The following is a 20,733-nucleotide window of genomic DNA, read 5'->3' on the forward strand; positions in this document are numbered from 1 at the left end:
TATTAATATAGAAGTCCTCCATTTGAAGGAATAAGGAGTGATTCTTGGTCCTCTCTGGTTAAATGGAAAATTCCTGCTATGCTTCTTGTGTGCTACAATTATTTCTTATTTGTTTTTTAATTTCCCTTTCTTATTGCTGATTCACATCTTCAGAAATGTTGATTCCTATATTTACATTACAAAATTATAGTTTTTAACTCCCTCTTCAAAGAAAGTAGTCTAGGACACAATAAATCATTGCCAGTTGTGATGTCAGTTCATTTTCCTAAATTTGATCACCATTTTACTGCAGTTTTAGTCCTGCAGTTGTGAGTGACTATTATAAATGAAAAGCAGAAAGGATTAAGAAGGCAGGACCGCAAGTATCATGTGAGGAATATCTTGAAAATCACTGATTGCAGTGTACCCTCGGTACACATTTTCAACATGTGTTTGTAGTCCATTAATTGCCAGTGGTGTAGATTCTAGAACTACATTTTTTAGGATGTCATTGTTTTGAAGTTTTATCCAAAATAACCATTGAAAAGGAAGCACATGAAACTGGAGTGCTTTTCTGCCTTGCTTGAGGGAAATGAAAACTTTAGCCACAGTAAGAGGTTTTCAGCAGGTCAGATTCTTTTATTGGTTTCTATTGCATTGCACAAATCCAGAGTTTTCAATGTGGAACCTCCACTGTAAAAGCTGCTCTTCTCCTTTGTCAAATATTAGGTCTTGCTTCAGCCTCTCCGAAGGATGATTTTTCATTTTATTTCCCCACCTAGCACTCCAGTAACATCTGTGGTCAGCAAAGATCTTTTGCCTGTGCTTTTTTGGATGTAAGGGGAGGCACCAGAAGGCATCTATGACTCCTTTCCCTATATTTTGTAGAGGGAGATAACATTATTCCATAGAGAGCTTGAAACAATTCTTAAATTTAGGGCCATTTCAGCTATTCTTACAGCATGACCTGCCAGGAATAGCAGTTCAAAAGAAAGTCATCAAGTCTTAAGAATGTTACTGGACAAGTAATGGAATTAAGCAAGTGGGATTGTAGCACAAGGGGGTTTTAGTGGGTTTTGTTTGCTTGTTTGGTTGGTTTTTTCAAATGAGAGACTTTTTTTTCCTCTGCTTATAGCATTGGTATGTTCACTGTAAGCATCAGAGACTTTAGGTTCATGGAAGAATATGCTGGTATTACTTCCTTCAGCAGATTCTTTCCAGCAGTTCTTATTAAGTTTTTCTTCTTCTGTGTGTATGGGTGCATTTTTTTCCATCTGGAGTTAGTGAAACACACATGTATGTACAAGAAAAGCTGAAGGTTGCAGTTTTGTCATATGTTTTTGCCACAGGCTCAGTTGTGACTTGGGGTAAATTGCTTAATTCTCTCTGTCTCAACTCTTATGACAATTCTTTCCTACCTCAGTGTTGTGAAGCTGGGCGTCTACGTGTTGTGTAAGTGCCTGAGAAATAATAGACAGCAGTGTTTGAAGAACAAATGCAACTCCTCTACCCGATAAAACGGACAAGAGCAGAATTACTTTGATGTTTTAGCACCTTCTAGCTGCTTCAGGTGAATAGCATTTGACTTTGTGGGTCTTTCTTTTTTTGTCGTTTTTTTTGGTAGATGTGGTGCTACATATCCTCAGCTGATGAAGACAGTTGGCATTCACCCTACCTGTGCTGAAGAAGTTACCAAGTTGCACATTACAAAGCGTTCTGGCTTGGATGCAACAGTCACAGGCTGCTGAGGTTAAGTACCATCCCTGGAAAGAATGAAAAAAAGCACAAAATGTATTTGTAAAGAAAAGGGGCACTTAGAGTTGAAACAGCTTTAATGGTTCAGGTTACAGGAATCTTTCTCGTTCTCCTTTAAGACAGCTTTTTCTCACAGCCAAAAAATTTTCCTTGCACCATCACAGTTCTAAAACCAACGTAGTCCTGCTGCAACAAATCTCTCTTTCAAAGTGCCTAAAGCTCTTCTCTTGCTGGGAGCTAGGGATAATCACAGTATTTTATATATAAATATAAATAAAGCTCATGATATCTGAGGCTATCTACAAATGAAGCAGTTGTCATTTGGGTTGCCCTGTTGGCATGACTGACTGCCAGCAGAGTAGTCTAAAATGCTGAGAATCAGACAGGGCATCCCTTAGAAGTTTGGTGGGATGCTTTGTCCTGCATGCTTGGATTGCTCATTACTGATTCTGGGTAAGCAGTCATCTTTGGGTTTTTTCCTTTAAAAGGTAATGTGTAAAGGAATTTAATAGAAAATCACCTGAAGCCATACTGCTGCTGGAAGAGTCACAATGGATTAATCAGCAGCAGCCTGGTAACATTGTTATGGTGAGGACCGAGAATGAATGATCTCAGAGGTGCTAAAGGAAGTGTTGGATTTTATAGGGGTGCCTCTGCCTACTCCTGAAATTTTTAATTCAGCTCAGTCCAAACTAAATTGATGCATCTCACAAATTACTGCTTGAACAATGTACATTGAGCTGACAAGTAGAGTAAAACCCACTAATAATCCACCTTATGCAGCATTTTCTGTTTTATAGAATGCAGAAATATGGCTGAAGCTGAAATATTTTCTTGGTTTGTTTTTAAGACTTTCTTGCTGATGAGCTGGAGACTATATCTGAATTGACTTATGTCTGGCTTTAATAAAACACGTTACTGAAGGGAACTAGATTAAACACTGATCCAGAGAAGTAAAGGTCCTGCTCTGAGCAAAGATATAAAATAATCATCTGCGACTTTTTCTTTTTCTTTTTTTTTTTTTTTCTTTTTTCTTTTTTTTTTTTTTTTCCTCCGTACTGGCCCGAGTAAGAAAGCATTACCCTGTTGCACATTCCTGCTGATTTTCGGGATCTCCAGAAGGGGGAGGTGCTGGCTCATCTGTGGCAGGAAAGGAACAAATCTGAGTGAAGCTTCTTGGGCAGAACCCTGTTAAGGAGGTAGCCTGACAAAGGCAAACACAAACCAAACTGCACTGAATTTCAATCCCAGTTGCAGTATTTTGATGTGCACAGTCAGAGTTTCTTGCACCCTTTACAGCAGCATAGTGCACACTGGAAGAGACCAGCCTGAGATGAAACAAAATATATCATTTTTGCAGTTAATTGATATCAGTGTTTGATGTGTGGAATTTGTTATTTTCATTCCAAACTTGTGGCAGTTTTGAAGAATAGTCTGATGATCATGTATGTATCTGCTATTTTAATTTGATTGGTATTTCACTGCTGCAGCAACACGGACAAATGGTTGGTTTATATGAAGTGTGAAATCATTTTTACCATGAGAATTGTACCTATCTGAGAAACTATTAGGAAAAAAGGGATCAAAACTTCCTTGTAAAGTAGGATGTAACAGCCTTTATCAGACTCTCATTGATATGAGAATATTAAATTTTCAAATATTTGTTTTAACTTAAACAACAACAAAAGAAGTCCTAAATGTTTTCTCTACAAACTTTCCTGATTTTTTTTGGTCCAGGTTTCTGGTCCATAAAATAGGAAGGAGTGATACAGTTTGACTCTTAAGTGGCATTCCCTGTCAGATCTGCTGATGCCATTTTTCATCTGTGAAGTCATCCATAAGTTTGTAGTTGACAAGAAATATTTGGATCGGAAGTGTAGTTGAAACAATGCCTGAATTTTGCAGCTGCCTTTAGAGGAAATGATGAAAACTTTGTATCTATAAAAATAGGTGCATACCTGCACATTGAGAAGTTTGTTTCCTTTAATAAAGGTCCTTATGAGTATGATGCAGCAAAAGCCCTTGCTAGATTTTCCCCAGCTGTTTACAAAAAAAGAGTTCATAGTAAATTAGGGTTTCTTAAAATGTTTTACTTAATATTCCAAAATACAGAGATACAGCCTAAGAGAGATTTTGCTGTGAGAAACAGCTCACCTCTGACAAAACTTTAACGTGTATGCATGCAAGATTTTCTTTCTAGTGTTTACCTATTATAGTTCCTTTTGTTTCCCACAAATGAAAGCATTGGTGTTTAACCGTGTAAAATCTGCTTCTCTTCTCTGCCCTACCAATGCATCCAGCAGACGGAGTTGTCTGTCCCTACAGACAAATCAGTGGAAAGATGAGTTAATTTCATTCATCATAAAGTTCAAATTAATTATTTGGGACAGCAAATAGAGTGATCTCAAGGAAATGTGTCCTCAGTGTATATCGAGTGTGAAACTAAGGCATGTCATCATTTTCAGAAGAAACAGAACTGTCTTGGTTTTAGAATTGCTGAGTGGCCTGCATGAAATTGTTCCGGTCTCTTCAACAGCAGCCTGGTTCTGTTCCTCATTTAGTGGAAAATTCTGTTGCCCCCTGAAGTAAAACTAAACATACCATCACACCTACATAATAATGTCAGAATCAACAGCAAGACAGAATAATGACACATACTGTGATTGTGCTTTTTTTCCTGAAGGATTCACCAGGGATGGTGCTTAAGAATTTTTTTTAAAGCCCGACTAATGTAAATTGAAACAACTGATCTACATTGCAACTTACTGATTGCATGTGAAAATGTAAAAAAAAAAAATGTAGTCAGGCTTCTCAGGATGCCAGCTGATGAGGATTTGTTTGTCAAACCACACCATGGTGCAAACAAGTCTGAGCTTTGCTGGGTCCCTCATATCTGTGATCCCAATATTTATTGTGTTGTGAATTAAATAATAAAGAATAAAGAATTTTCTTTTTCTAGTAAATGTGTGATTGTACTTGCTTAATTTTGTACACATGACTTCTGCTTACAATAGATACACTTTTTGATCTTAATGCTGTCTCTCTTGGTTGAAGTATGTGTTAAGGAAACAAAGAAGTAGACAGACTCAGACCTTTTGTTAAGGAAATGTTGATACCTCTCTGTTTCTGTGTGTAAACTGAACAACCATTGAGATTTTTCCAAGCTGGATGGCCTCTTATTTTAAATTTAAATTAAGAGAACCAGTAGACTCGGTAAGTATGGTTTCAGATATTGCCTTGTTTATTCCACCTAATGAGGTCTAACAGGTATTTTCACTGTCCCTGCATGCTGACATGCTTCTTGAAGTCTTGTCAAGAGTAAAATCCCCGAGTGCAGTCAGAGCATTATACAGGGCTAAAGTATTCTATGTGAGCTGTTCACTTTGGGGTCTAAACTAGAACACAGAGTGGAGAAAATGCATTGCAACAAAGCCTATTAGTAGCTATGGGTACTGCTAGGTAAAAATATTAGAAAATTAATAGAAAAATGACTAGCAAAACATATTTAGAATTCTGAGAAACTTCTCTTGTCAGAAAAGTAAGGGACTACATTGTTCAATTCATCTCAATTTTCTTTGTATCTTTAAATCCACTGGTTTTGATGAGAAGTTCCCATTAAATCAGGTGATCAGGTTCTAACTAATTAGGATAGCTAGTAACAGTGCCAAAAAAGGGAATAAGGTGAGCATAATTCTTGATTATTTTTTGCTTCTTATTTTCATATACCACTTAATCCCAAAGCAAAAATAATAACAGACAAGCAAACAGACAAAATAAATTAGGAATAGAATTTAGTGCATTATTTATATTACACCTAATGGTAGCTGGTTCTCAATGTTAAGATACTATGTACAATTAAGTTTTGCCTTTTCCCATTTCTACATGTACTGTATTTTGTTACATCAACTGAAAATTGTTTCTACAGTTTAGATTATTCTAGACCAGGAGCTGGAAAAAATACTTCAGTACAACAGATAAACATTTTTTTGCTAGCATGGTTATTCTGATAAAAACATAAAACCCGTGGATGCCGTGGTGCAGTGTGTTTCTAACCAAGGCAGTTGAGTATTGTTAAGACTTTTGAGTTTGAAGAATTCTCTTCAGGGCTCATGTCTGTCCAACAAAGTAGGCAATTCTGTGCCCATATAAATTGCCATTTTTCTAAATGCCAGTGACATCAGTGTACTCAAAAGTTAAGGTTGGCCATTAATTTCACTGGGATGCAAGTATGTGTCTTAAGTGCTTTGTTAAAGGGGAATCAATATAAGCATATGCCAAAATGTCTTTCATTATTACAGTTGGGGAACAGGCTGCAATTATGATTCAAAACATAAAAGGTACAATAGACATCTATGATTAGGCAATGAAATATGCCTTTAATAAGCATAGTGCAGACAGTTTGTTTTGCAATACGTAAACTTGTATAAAATTCATTGACTTTTTCATTCTTTCAGATCTGTGTGCTCTCTTTTAAGAGAGGTTTTTTACTTTTATGCACAAAGTTTTCCTGATGTTCTTCCAGCAGAAAGGCTGGGTTTGTATCCATTTATTCTAGTGCCAAACTTGGATTTTACTGGGAAAAGAGGAAACAGCAGAGCAGACCTTTTTTCTTTCTTTTTTTTTTTTTCTTTTTCCCAGGGCAGCATGCAACAGATATGTTGTAATTACTCTAACTGATTTTTTTAAAAATGGAATATTTCTGTCCACTACATGTCAAAGAGCTAATTATGTTTCCGTTGTGGTACTCAAAGTCAATATTGTCAGTTCTTCTTAGTTCTAATCCTCTACATTGAATTTTGATGGGCCAGGTGAAATATCCCCTTCAGCGCCTTACTGCAATTCTTGTCAATCATCTTGCCATGAAAAACATGCATATTACAAAGGCTTTGGCAGCACTGCATCTGATTTCAGTCTTTAATCTTATATGCACCTTAAGAAAACATGATTACAACTACTGACATTCTGTTTGGGACATGAATAGGAGCCTATTTGCTGTGGGAAACAAAAGAAAATCATCTAATCTTTAATGGATATAATGGAACTCTTTGGCCATCACAGTGTAAAGGCTTAATAAACCACACATCTACGAAGAAAAATAATTACGAAGGTGAAGTGGTGCAGAAATTAAGCAGAATATCTCAGGTGAATAAGGAAGAAAATGCACATTTATTTATTCATAATGTAATTGTAAAAAACCTCACTTCAGGCACTGTTGGACTGAGGAGAGTGTCTTTTTTTGGAACCCCTAGACTTTCTGTGCAAGGAGTGCTGTTCACTATGGCCCATTTCTGAGCACGGTACTGTGTGTGCCACTTTTTTTGTTGTTTCTTATAGACAAGATCTAGCACATCTAAAATCTTCTAGTCCTACAATGGAAAATTAACATCATTCCCTAAGAAGCTGGAATATAAACTAATAAGGCAGATTTCCAGAATTTGATTGCATCAGTCAGAAAGATATAGTATGAAGAGAAAAGTGGATATTCCCTGGGGGGTAGTGTGAAATGAAGACCAGTCTTGTTTGAACAAGGTGCTGTGCATTGTTAACTGGGTAGAGATACTGGGAGCTGCAGCCTGCCAGAACCAGCATCTCCAAGGAGGGGGTGGGGGGAAAATTTTTCCAGGTAGAAGTCTCAGCAGTTTGTAATAGAGTATGTCCAATGCATTAATACCTTTATTTAAGGAAAGCCTTTATACTCCATGAAAGATGAACTATGCCCTTACTGCACCTCCTGGCCTGTTTTCTTTCACATCATACAAAGACCAGAAAGACTGTTGGGGTTTTCTGTCCTTCTTTCCTTTACTTTAAAGTAATATGGGAATCAGGCTTGGTATTCCTTGTTTTAGCATAAAACTAAAGAGCAAGATCCCTCTTCTTAAATCTTTCACAAGGAGACTTGTTTTTCTCAAGGCTCTGCAAGGAATTAGCTAGGTGGTAACATAACTCCAACAAATCTAAGCTATAGATGCCTTTTCAGTCCTTGTCTATTAGAATGTTATGTAACTCCAGTAAAATATTCCCTTGGTATTCCAAGGGAAAGAAAACAGTGAAAAAAGACAGGTTTTAGACTTCAAACAAAAATTGAGAAAATAAAATGTTCCCTTTTTTATTGGCTCCCTAAGAGGAAAGGCCCAAATGCATTTTTCCATGGTGTACTCCCAAAAAAACCATTTAAAATTGAAAGCTTGTTTTACTTTTATCTCTTACTAATGTGTGAATGAACTGTAATGCAGCCACCCAATATTCTGTTCACACTGTGTGAGAGCAACAGGTTAGAAAGCGGCTTTTAGCTTTATGCAGGAGGTTGAGCTCAGCAATCTTTATTTAAACACCTTTGTTCAACAGGGACAAAGATTGAGCTTTGGCATTTTTATTTAATCTGGATAATCCTTTTTTTTGTTTCTCTCAAAGGATCAAGAGGAAGTGAATTAATTTTCAACTTCACACAAAGGCAAGTTGTACAAACATAGCTGAAAACTTCAGGAAACCCAAGCATTTTCTGTAGAGAAATGGAGGTAACTAATGTTCTGCTGGCAGTAGACTCCTGGATAATCAGGAAGATGTTGTTAGGCACAGCAGTTTGGGCAGCAGGGTGTTCACACTGATAGCTCTGTTCAGTTTGGCTATCTTAGGTGAACAATTCCTGTAATGTAGAAAGCAGAGATTATTAACCGTATGACAGGAAGTAATTTAAAGAATACAGGCTGCTTTGGAGACTTTAGAAATGGCTCTTAGATTGTCAAAGGACATTTTTAAAATTCATTTAATTTATACCAGACTGAGATCTAATTACATCATGGCAGCAACTTTTGATTTTTGCCTCTTTACTTTTCATTGAGTTTATTTCTTAGATATATTTCAAACACAAGAGAATAAGGAGAATTCTCTTGACATTTCAGACTTTGGTTGCATTTCTGTCCTTGTTCATTCTACATATATCCAGACTTTCTAAGAATTTCAGGTCAGGACTTTGGTTCTCTTTCTTAATTAAGGATTTTATTGTAATCCTTGATTTTTTTCTTGTTCCACCTTTTTGCAAGAGGTCCATTCTATTTTGCTTAGCTACTTTTAGCCCTATTTAAGTGTTAATAAGTGAATTCCTTTTTGATGGGGTAAGAGTCCAATATATTCATAAGAGAGCATTTTGGGATTTTCTACTTGCATCTTCCTTTAACTCCCTTGTACTTTCCAAGTCTGGAAAGGCCATAGCTCCAGAGGAGTCAGTTCTAAATAAGTCCTGTCCATAGCTGTGGTATTGTCCCCCTTGAACAATAGAAGACGAACCAATCGTGAGTGTTTAGAGCTGGATCTTCTGAAGGGCATCATCTTTCCTTAATGACAAAATGCATCAGGTTCACAAGCTGTGACAGCAGTGCCTCAGGGTTCCCATGACAGTGGCAAAGGGGAACATCTGATGAAATTTGCTTGTGAAATGCAAGGCTGCCTTTTTTGTCACTGAGGTTACTGAGAGAGAACTCTGAGGTCTTGCAGTTCTTGTACTGAGTAGCAAACTCTCAAAGTGCAAAAATCTACCCTGGAGTGATGAGATTGTTCATGTGTGGGCTTAAACATCCTTGTAAGGCCACCTCATTGTTTTATGCTCTAATTCTGGAAGTCCTAATATTTCCCAAGTTCACAAGTTGGGTGAACATTTGCTTTAAGCTATTGTGTTGATCCCTAGGAACAGCAGAGGGGGGTGCCCCCTTGGATCTACATTATTGATTGAAGCACTCTCCCTCACTGTACTTCAGTGAAGTGTAGCCAAGAACAACAAGATAAGAATTAATGTAAGTGACAAGGGAGTTCCTCAGACTCTGCCTGTGCACATTAGCCTGGCTGAAGAGAAAGAGAAGCTGATACTTGAGTCTTTTGAGTTCTGAAGGGTCTGGTCAGTCCTTGAAGGGGAAGCACATGAATGGCCCAGTTGTCATCGCATTTTATTTTTCCTCCAACTTTGACTAATGGTGCATTTCCTCTGGCCTCCCACGGGCCATCCGTGGCTGACTTGCTTTGTCACTCTTCACATCGAGTCGCTGCCTTTACTGTCCACGCTGTTCCCATGGCAGGAACCCGGTGTCCTCTAAAGAAACGCACAGGCACGAACCATCTGTCATTCTTCCACTCCTCTTTCAAGCCACCACTTCCCATACTGTGTGGCCTTGCAGGCTGAAAGCAATCTGCCTCCCCCTGCATGCCTGGAGTACACACCAACTCTCACCCCACTTAATAAGGGACCTCCTGAAAACCTGCCTGTAAAAATACTAATGGGCATCTCCCTGTTGATAACCAGCTCTGCCTTTTTATTGTGTTCATGGGGTGATAAGTTGTCTGGATCAACAAGGAATTGTCCCTTTTGCAGGCAAAGTTGTTAGGGTCAAATTAGGTGTGAGTTGTGAAATTAATCATTGCAACCACAAATAATTTGTAGTGTGCTATGGACAAAGGGAAAAAAGAGAGACTAGAAGAGGAAATTATTGTAGGGCACAGAGAACCAAAGTGATTGGGAAGGAGGGAGGAGAGAATGGCTGGCAGTGCTGTACAGGATGTTGAGCTAGGTCTGCAGGCTGTGCTGGATTTGGTCTCCTGTGCCTGTGCACTGTGAAATTATAGAACAAGGTTCTTTAATGTCATTTGAGAGTCTGAATTAATCCACACACAAGGTGTCTTAGAGAGAGGAAGATACCTGACTTTGAACCAGAAACAGCACTTTTATGCATATGTAAGTTGATTATATTCCTTGCACATCTCTAGATAATCTGAATCACGTTAGTCTAGTCTCTGCTGGAAATGAATAGTGCAACACCTACTGAAAAGCCTCAACTTTGTTTTCTGGGGTGAGAAGCCTGAGTTTTGTGCCGAAAATACAAATCTGAAGGTGTGCTGAATTTGCTTGGAAATGCTGCAAAGCTATTCTCATTTCCTGTAACTCTTGCAAGGCTGGCCCTTTTCCATGGCTAAGCCTCAATTCTTAGCCAGCCAGAATGAAGTGGAAGGAGAAATTCACTCCCTCTTTCATCTCCTAGTGTATCTAGGAAAGCAAGAACCAAGACTTTGAACCATTAATTCCTAAGTCTGTGACTTGATTTGGTGCAGTAGAAACTGTGTTTTAAGAATTTTGTCTTCTCTTACCAAAGCTAATTGTTAATTGCATCTTCTTTTCTCCAGCCACTGCCACAAGGAATGACTGCCTTCTGTGCTGATGACAGATCTGCCCCTCTGCTATCAGACACTGTGCTTTTGCCATCTCAGTTTCCTAAGCATTGCCTCTGCCTGGGAGCCAGTGGAGCGGTGGTGTTGGGGCAAAGCAGTTCTCTGAGGAGGATGGTGATGGATGACAGAGTGATTCCCTTCGACATGGCTGGGGCACTGAGGTTGTGTTAATTTTTTATCCCCTCCCTAATATCCCCCCTTTTCCTGCTCTGAATTATTAAAACAAATCTTGGCTTTGCTGTATGAACAACATACAGATGCTAGTGACTTGAAAAAACATATTTTATGGCACAGGATGCAATGCATCCCTTGGTCAAAATTGTCAGGAAAGAGATAATTGCTGCAGGTGGTAGAGGCTGATGGATGGCCATCAGAGGGTGCACAAAGAATAAATTTGAATGCCTCTGCAATTTTTAGTGTTTACACCAGCAACACTGCTGCTTTTTCTCTCATGTATGCGATTTTGCTCCAGCTCTCATACTGGACTCCCTCCTGTGCTTAGGAAAGAAGCAGGTCTGGCACTCCTACTGCACTGAGGTTCTCTTGGGCCCTAGGGAATGAGTTTGCAATGATGTAGCTACACTGGCACAAAACTCTGGCCATGTACCAGCACAAAGCAAAGTTTGTCTGGAAGCAAGTTGCTCTGAGAAGTGTCTGCAAGCAGTACAGATACCCTCAAGGAGAGGGGTTCTCAGGACTGGATCTCAGCCATATTGAGAATCAGCTTTGTGTTGATGTACTTCCCTGAAATATTCTTTAATAGTTGAATAGTCTTGAGCAGAGATCATATTTCCAGTTTGGGATTCCCTTTATACATCTTTCATTAATACAGGGATTCTCCGCAATCAGAGACCAGCACCGCAGAACAGCTGGATCCATTTTGGCTTGACAAGGGGCATGGGCATTTTTTTATATATATTTATGGCTTTTGTGAACACTCAAAATGCTTTTTATAAATATTAAAAATAATCAAGGGTTCTGGAAAGAATTCATTCTGCATTACCATCATCTGCAGGAGTTCTTCCATCTTCCTCTAGAATATGTATTACTAGCTGACACTGTGAACTAACTGGTCCAGTCTGGGAATTCCTAGCTACAGCTCTAGGAAAAGGGAGGCTGTGAAGGGAATTGGTATCTCTTGATCATCAGAGAGAGCAAATACAATACAGGCGGCAGTCTGGCTGCCCCTGGAGCAAGTCAGAAGCAAGAAACTTGCAAGCAGGCACCTCAGAGAGCTCCCCAGAGTTTTGCTTTGCCTGCTGCACCCGCTGTGGTTACTTGGTAGGTTACTTGCCCTGCTTGTCTTGAGGTAGCTGGAGTTGAGGCATCTGTTTTCCATTTAGAGCTTGGAGGATGCCCAGGTCTGACTTGGCATGCTGTCTGCACTGGGCATCAGTAGTACAGATGTGGAAACCACAAACCCGATTAATATGAGCCTAGAGTAAAAACTCAAATAAGCTTATAAATAAAACCAGACTTGCAGATTATTTGTTTCCATATTAGTCTATAATAGACCCTACTCAATATGTTTGTTTTATTTGGTTTGGTGACCGACATAGGTATTTATATTTCCAATAAAAATTTAAATCAGAATACAACAGATGAAGTAAGCTTAAATTATTTCTGCAGAAGATGATTGCAACTGTCTGAAGCATGTAATTCCTTACATGAAATGTTAGCCTGCTTTGAACAGAGATGTGGCAGACTTCTCAGTATTTAATTTACCATTCCATCATAGCTCCAAATCCTACATTTATATATTAAAATAGACTCCTAAATGGACTCTAACACTCAATGAATAATCCAGAGGTGTTGGGTAGCTTGGTGGGTCTAATTCTTGGTGTAAGCACCATCTGTGTGATCTTGGGTGAGTCACTAAATGATCCCCATGTCCTAGCTCAAAGTAGTGACTGTCTTTTTATCCCTGCCAGGCTCCTGCTGAGCTCTGAGCTTGATGACCTCAAGTGCTCCTTTCCAGTGCAACTTCAGCTGCTCAAGTGTAGGTAATGAAACCATCCAGAGAAGAGAGTTCCAAAAAACCATCTGAGAAGATTCTTCAGCAGTGCTGACAGACATTTTACTCAGTGGAGAAGATCTCTTCCCAGGAATGGATGGCTCTTAATCCAAGGGTGAGATTATCTTGATTTAGCTCCATTTAAACACAGCTGTACCAGAACAATTCTATGGTTCAGTAGCAGTAGGACATGTAATTTATTCTGCCTGTATTGTGACACTCAGGATGGGACACCTGCACAAAGCCTGACAAATCTTTGAAGTGAGGCCTTGCCTGTACTGAGCCAAGTCACTCTCCAGGTGACCAATGAGGCCTACCTGGCTTTCAGACCATACCATGGTGACATAACTGGAATTGTGCCTCACTCCCCTAAACCTCCTAAATAGACAATAGAGGGAAATAAGCACTTCTACATGCTGGTTTGGATCTCACAAGGGAGCATAAAGTTCCCAGAGGGATGAACCTGAGCCTTGGGTAAGTACTTGCAGTGACTTCTTCGTGCTCATGGGGCTCTAAGACAAATGAATAAACAAACAATGCTCTCTTCCCATTTCTGCCTTGCAAAAGCATAAGAGAAAAAACTTTTACACCCTTTGTTAGGATGTCAGTGCCAGAGGAAAGAGACCAGCCATTATTCCAGTCACATCTCCAGTTTTCATTTCCAACTGTTTCTCTGGACTCCCTTTTTTTATCTCCTCTTCAGCTGGTTGAGCAATGGCCTGTTCTTATAAAACAAGTTTTCAGCTTTGTAACAGTCCTGACTTCTCATTGTTTGAAAGGCAAGAGGGTCACTCAAAGTAAACTCTCTCGTGCTAGATAATGTTTTTCCACATGGAAATGTTGGAGGGCCACTCTGTGCTGTCAGATCAGAAAGGCCAGAAGATGCCTTCAGACTCCCCAGGTGCCTCTGTGTTTGTTTTCTAATGTTTTTGCACACACAATATCATTAATATTATGTCCAAAGCTTGTCTTTATAAACAGAGTCAACACATCTAACTTATTAGTCAGCCACTGGGAAAGAGGAAAGGATTAATCAACACTGTGAGGAATTAACCCTTTTCATTGCCCACAGAAGAAATCAAAGATGATACAAGCTCTTGAAACTTGCAAAAGGGACTTGATTGTTTTCTCTCACAAATCAGTGGAAATATTTCCTCTCACGTTGGCACTCAAATGTAAAAGGTGTCCTGCAGGACTTGGAAAAGACTGGTAACTTACAAGACATGATTCTCTTTCCCATGGTATATGCCATTGAAGGACAGGAAAATTCCCTCCCACCACCTTCTTTTTTTTTCAATCTCCATTTCCCTTTGGGCTGCCTCAGGTACTGGGCTAGGCTTGGCATGTAGACACAATTAGAAATAGAGGCGAGACTGCACGGAGCAAAGTGTCCAAGTGCTGAGTGAGTGCCCAATGGGCCGTAGCAAAATGCACAACCAAGTCAAAGAAAAATGGAAAATATTCCATAAAATTCATCTTTGCATCCCTTTTTCCTCTCTTGATATATGGCCCCTTATTCACAGCTGCCCGGGCCCCGGCCTGCGTGTAAATATGTCAGTGCAGCAATGAGACGGAACACGGTCACAGAACGCCGGCGGCTGCTCCCAGATAAAACACTGAGCTGGAGCCCAGGAGTTTATTGTAAATAAAGATCAAGGCAAAGCAGCAGCATTTCTGCTCGGCTCAAGCCTGCCAAGGTTGCTAGTCCAGCTCCTTTCACAACTACCATATGTCCACATGGATTTCCCCTTCCAGAAAGTGACATGTTCCTCTTCTCACAGCTCTGTACCCTTTGCAAGCTCCCCGATACTTTCCATGTGTTGCTTTACAGTGACCTGGAAGCACTGGTGGCAGATGGGACAAGGGGTGGGCATGGAAGTGAACTTCCAACTGTTCTGCTCCAATACTGCTCTACCTGAACACTCCCTTTGTGGGCCTGGGACATGTTAATGCTTACTTCGGTTCTACTCAGCAGAGGGCACTGGATCCTCCTGTAAATGGGAATTGATGCCGGGAAGCACGAGGGTCTGATCACTTTTGCAGATGGACTGATTTTTTCCTTCTGGATACTGGTGGTGTGGAAGAGAAGTCTGCAGCTCTGTCTGCTGCACGCTGATTGACTGAGAGAAAACCATGGCATGTGTTAGCAAGTGATAAACTTGTCATTTACATATATTTTTTATTTTAATTAAAGAGGTAGCTACAGAAATCAGTTATCTGGAAATCAGGCTGGGTAAAGTACCAGCTATCTGGCATCCTTCTGAAGAGCAACACCAGCCAGCTGACACAATGCAGGGAGATGCAAACACCTACAAACTAGAGCCCGAACAGCCAGGCTGGGGTGGAAACTGGTTGAATTGTTCAGGCTTGTTCCTGCAGCCCACAGGGAAAATACAGGAGTGGTCTGAGGAGAGCTGGCTGGATCAGGGAGTTTAGCCTTCTTAGCCTGTAGCCTTTGATCCAAAGTCCACACAATTTCATTATAAAGTTATAATTTTTTTCAGTGGGTTCATCTTGTTCTCAGCAATACCCACAAACAATGCACTGTCAATCCACTCCACTCTCCCTCTTTCATCACTGAGTTCCCTTTGCTGTGTGCTGGGATTTGCATTTTCCTCACTCATGGCTCTGATGAGCTGTAAGCCAGAGGGACTATAAAAAAAAAATTAGGAATGTATTTTTTTCAAATTATTTTTTAAGTTTAGATGGATCTTATGCATGTGTGTTGTAACATAATTCTTTCAATAATAAAAGTCTTAATGCTAATAAAGAACATATATTTAAAAAACTTGCTAGGTCTTCATCTGGCACTACTCTAATATGCTGAAGATTTGGCACAATTTACTCATAAAATTCAAAAATAAGAATTCATTCTCCACACTGACAGCTACTAACCTAAGTTCTTGAGCTGACCTAGGATGCTTCACATTAGATGACCGCTCCAAACACAAGAAAATTGAATACTACCACAATACATGCTTTAGCTCTGCTGAAGAAAACGACAAGGCAGTGCTGTCTCCCAAAAGCAGCTAGTAGTTATTCAGGGTTTTATACTTCTATAGCAACACATCTCAGCACACCCTAGCATTTGCCAGACCCAAACTAGAGGTTAAATGTGCTGGAAAATGTGGCAGTAGCTTCCAGCATTAGCTGATTCCCGAGCTTATTAGGACTCAGGCATGCCTGCCTTGCATAGCAGCAAGATCAGTTTCAGAGCGGGAGAGAGGAGCAGCTTCTCTTTCACACACCCTCTCTCCACAAGTCTGAGCCTCTGCCTTTGCCCTGGCAATGCACCATATGGGGTTCAAGGGCTGCCCGTGGCCTGTAGTGCTGTGCCACTGTTCCCATTTACATCAGATAAAAGGCACGATTGCTTAGGGTTGGAGGTTTGATCTTTTTTTATTAAATAGGTCAGCAGGCCCTAACAGTTGGCAGCCATCTCCAATCCCAGAGCTGTGTGATGAAAGGCCATATTATGGCAGGCTCCAGTGTATCTTTTTATCTGTCCTGCCTGGTACAGCATGTTCCAGGTGGAGACTGGCAGGTGCTGGTGCTAAACCCTGCCCCTACTGCTGCTCCCTGGTGACAACAGCAGTACCCTGTGTTCAGACCCCAGCTCGCTCTGACTGCTGTGGAAACTGCTGCTCCCATCACAGTTCTTTGAAACATTGCAACTTTCAGACTCAGGCATGATATTCTGGGAAGGGAGAAACTCCTTTGCAAACAGATGTGCTCTTGAAGTGCTTCCTGTAGTCTTCATTAAGCTAAACCAAGTCTACATTTTGCAACTTCACTTTCCACTTCAGAAGCCTGATCCTGTACCTTCATTTTTGGTACTGTACATCATTATTCCTTAACTCCACTCAGTAGAGATGTATGTAAATGATAAACTTGGCGATAAGTTTTGTTCAGTAGCAATTCCCCTTAGCAGTTTTAAAGTGTGATTTTAGGGGGTTTTTTTATCAGTTCCTTGACAGGTTAATGGAGTTCATGGACAGGAGACTTCTGCTTTATCCCCTGCAGCCCTGACAATTTGGGGTGTTGCCTGGCTCAGCTACTAGATGTGAGAGGAAGGAATAACTTGCACTTCTCCCCAGTGATTTCCTGATGCTACTGGTGGATTACAGATGTGATTCGCTCCAGAAGGTACTGCTGAGTGCTCCCAGGTATCTGATCTGCCAAGCAAAGCTGGTAGCATCAGGTCCCATGAGAATTCCTTCTCCTGAGGAGAGGCTAGTGTCAGCCTAGAGACCTGACATCGAACGGGGTAGAGTTTTGTTAGAAGCCAGCTGAAAACGTGGTGCTGTTATTATCCGACACCAGCTGAAACAAAAGCCAAACGTTGATGAATGTCTGATCCTAAAAGTAAACAGTTTGATTTTTTTTTTTCCTTTGCAAGTCAGGGGCCCTCTAGGGTTTTATCTGATTTTGGCAATCTCCTGCACATTTTGGGGCCTGGAGCATGGTTTTAATTGTTACATCACAAAAGTTGCCAAATAATGTTGGATGCTCCTTAAAAACTCTCTCAATTTTATGGAACTTCTCAACGGCTTGACTAATACAATAATTACTGGAACTCGGCTATGTTGCCTAGTGGCAAATGGAATTTTTTCATAATGATCCTGTCTGTCGTTAATAGCAGGATTTGTTCTTTCTCTCAGCGGGAGAGAGGCCAGAAAGCCATGGTATCTGTCTTTTTTAATGACAGCCAACAGCAAACGGATAAAATAATCAATTATATCCACAGATAGGTAGATAAAGTATAATTTATCATGTCAAAAACCAAAATGTTTTTAATTGGGCTGTTAATCATTTTGTAATTTTAACTAAAGAGATGGGGACTCTGCTTTATGCTCAGACATCACTAATATTTCATACAACATTAGCTGATCTTATTATAGCTTTAATAATAGTATTTACCACTAACTGCCAAAATATAAAATATGATTTCTACTTTCATTAGCTGGAGCCTTTGCAGTTAGAAAAAGATGCCCTCCCCTTCTACTTTTCTTCCTCTAGAAAGATCCAGGAGATAAAAAAGGGGAACCAGTGTACTAATCAGCTGTAACAGTTTCTAAAATATGCTCATCTTTTTGTTTGATTAAGTTCCCATACTAGTTACCAACAAACATGTTACAGAAACAATGATTTTTTTTTCAGCAAAGCATATAAAGAGATTGGTATAACACAGCAAAAATTAGAAGCTTGGAGTTTTGATTTCTAGCCACACCTGTGTTGTCTTGTGGGAAGCTGGGCAGATTAATCCCTCCTAACTTGTTCTCCGTGTCTGTAATGTAGGTATTAGATAGCTGCATCATCAGTCTGCTGTGCAGTATGTAGGTGTTGTAAGATGCATGAAAATTTGTAATAAAGATGGCAAACATCTGGCTGGCTGGCTGCAAAAGCAGCCTCTTGGATAGCTACCTCTTTGAGAAAGGAAATGCAAAGTTTATGGCTGGACCTAAATCTTCCACATATTATAACTGAAAATGTCATCATAATGCTGCCTGATTTCAGGATCAGTGAGGAATCATCTAGCAGAAAAATCTCTCAGCACTGGGTGCTTTGGCTGTCTACTCTTTTGTTATTATTCCTGTATGCCATGAGCAGATGCTGTGTGGGACCAAATCTCTATTTTGCCCATAAATTCTACATTTAAAAAATGCCATTCTAAGAAAAGAAATGTGACTCTTGACCACCCCTTGCCTCAAATACACTGAAATTACTTCCCTGCTTCAGAAATGTTTCACAGAGGGAAATTAATCTCCATTTCTCTAAACTTGGTTTCCTTCTGAACAGCTCTACCTGCCTTAAATCAAGATCCAGCCTCTAGAGTACCTGCTTGGGAGCAGAACACACACTTAAGGTAGTTGGGCAAGAGCAGATTTCACTTTCAGTGTTATGGTGGATGTTTTTGGCTATGGGTTTAATTTTACGTCCGTAGCATCTCCCAGCGATGTGTGTAACACAGAGGGGGGCAGAACTGCTCTTCCTGTAATTGGATCTATCCTGGGAGTGGAGCAAATTTAGTGGATTGAGTGGGTTTTTTACAGGCCTAATGGCAGGATTGAGGCTGTATTTATACTGAGAAGCAAGGAGGAGAAGCTCTGGGGCTGGCTTGCCCAAGCATAAATAAATTGGAGGTGCATGAACATTCAAAAAGTTCCCAGAGAGTCGCATTGCACAACTTAATGGGCCTGGTGCCTTCACCTGTGCCAATTTTATGTGACTCTTAACTCTGGTCTTAAATAAAAATGAGACTTGCTCTAATGACATCAACAGCCTTCAGTGAAGAAAATACGCTGCTACTTTGATACAGATCCCCCTTTTAAGGAGGACACCGTAGACAGCCAAAGCTCTTTTTCCCATCTGGTAGGTGAATGTTATGATTCCCTGCTCAGAAGTGTAGCCTCAACAACACTCCTCTGCTTTCAGCATTATATTAGATGATTTAATTAAGAATATGCTTATCTGCTGCCCCTGCTTTTGCCACCTTGATTTTACTGTCCCTCTCCATTACTTTAAAGGATGGAAAAGCGGGATGTGAGTTGGCTGGGGGAGGGGACACAATAGCATGGACAGGGGGTTAAATGAACCAGCTGTTATGTGTGAAGTATCTGCTTTCTAATTGCTTCTGTTGGAATTCAGGAGAAAAAGGCACTGGCTTCAGTTAATTAATAAGGCAGGACTCACATAAACTCCAGCTGTGAGCACAGGACTGGTCTTTAAAGGATAAGCCCAGGAGGTGGGGCAGAGAGTTTGATTTCCTTGCACTAAATCCCATCACATGCTGCTGGTACTGTGTGTGTCCACTTAAGCCTTTTGGTTGGCCTGTCTGAACGAGACATGAGGTATCTGTTGCTGTCCATGTGCCTCACCCCAAGAAAAATGATCTCTCCTCAGAAATCAAAGGTGTGAGGCTATGTTTCAAGCTAGGGTGAAACTGCTGTGTTTTCACTTGAGTTTGGAATCCCTAAAAAGTGGGGACGTTTGGATCAAAGGTTTTTATTCAGACTTAACAGAAGCTTGGACTTTTACAGCTGGACACAGATACAGGTTTGCCATTTGGTTCTCTTTTCTGTCTAGTTCCAGAGGGTGTGGATTTGGCATCCTGTCAACATTTCTCTCATCTGAGCCCTGCCTCAGGAGCTTTGCTGGAAGGGTAGCACTGATGGGGAGGTTGTGCAGCTGATGCCTCCAGACCATGTCCAAAGGCCATTTTACAGTGATTCCTCTCAGGAGAACAATGCCCATTTCATTTTTTTTTTTTCTGAGAGGGGCTCAAAAAGATCAGGACTTTTTCTGAGTTACAGGCAGTGCCCCTAAAACCCACATGCAAATGCAAATACCATAGTGTTTCCTCATTTGATCCTGCTCCACGTCTTCCTGCCACAGGACATTCCCCCACCACCGGTGCAAGGTCCTTCTAGTCAGAGAACAGCTGGGGGTCTGTGCTGAGACCAAAGTCTTCTCCCACTTCCCATGGGATGGCATCTCTGGATTTCAAAGCCTGTTGTTTAAGTGTGTTATGTTAGGAAACAGTGGAATGAGAAAAAAAAGGTAGAGGGGATGTTCCTATGTGGTTAATAGCCTGTTTTTCCTCACTGACTGTGGAGGGAAATGAGCTTCCTGCTTAAGGTGAGATGTCATTTGCTGGATGGAAACCTTTGTGTCCCGGCTGGCCTGCTCCTTTTGGTGCCACTGCTCAGGGGAGGTCTCTTCCAGCGTGACTGCTCTCCCTCCCAGGCCCTCTCCTTTCCTGGCACCTTGCTCCT

At 40.5% G+C, this 20,733-nt stretch overlaps 1 protein-coding gene across 3 annotated transcripts in view; it reads left to right on the forward strand.

Moving 5' to 3' along the window:
• Nucleotides 1-4,767, forward strand: part of TXNRD2 (thioredoxin reductase 2) — a gene marked incomplete at its 5' end in the record, with an annotated part of 33,160 nt that extends 28,393 nt beyond the window's left edge. For all 3 annotated transcript variants that reach the window (XM_082293520.1, XM_082293521.1, XM_082293522.1), the window contains one exon: nucleotides 1,604-4,767. In XM_082293520.1, coding sequence (XP_082149646.1) covers nucleotides 1,604-1,727 — 124 coding nt within the window. In that variant the 3' untranslated portion in view covers nucleotides 1,728-4,767. The remainder of the gene's footprint in view (nucleotides 1-1,603) is intronic.
• Nucleotides 4,768-20,733: the final 15,966 nt, after the last annotated feature.

This window comes from Coloeus monedula (assembly GCF_965178545.1).
Source record: "Coloeus monedula genome assembly, chromosome: 18".
In the NCBI taxonomy this organism is placed as follows: domain Eukaryota; kingdom Metazoa; phylum Chordata; class Aves; order Passeriformes; family Corvidae; genus Coloeus; species Coloeus monedula.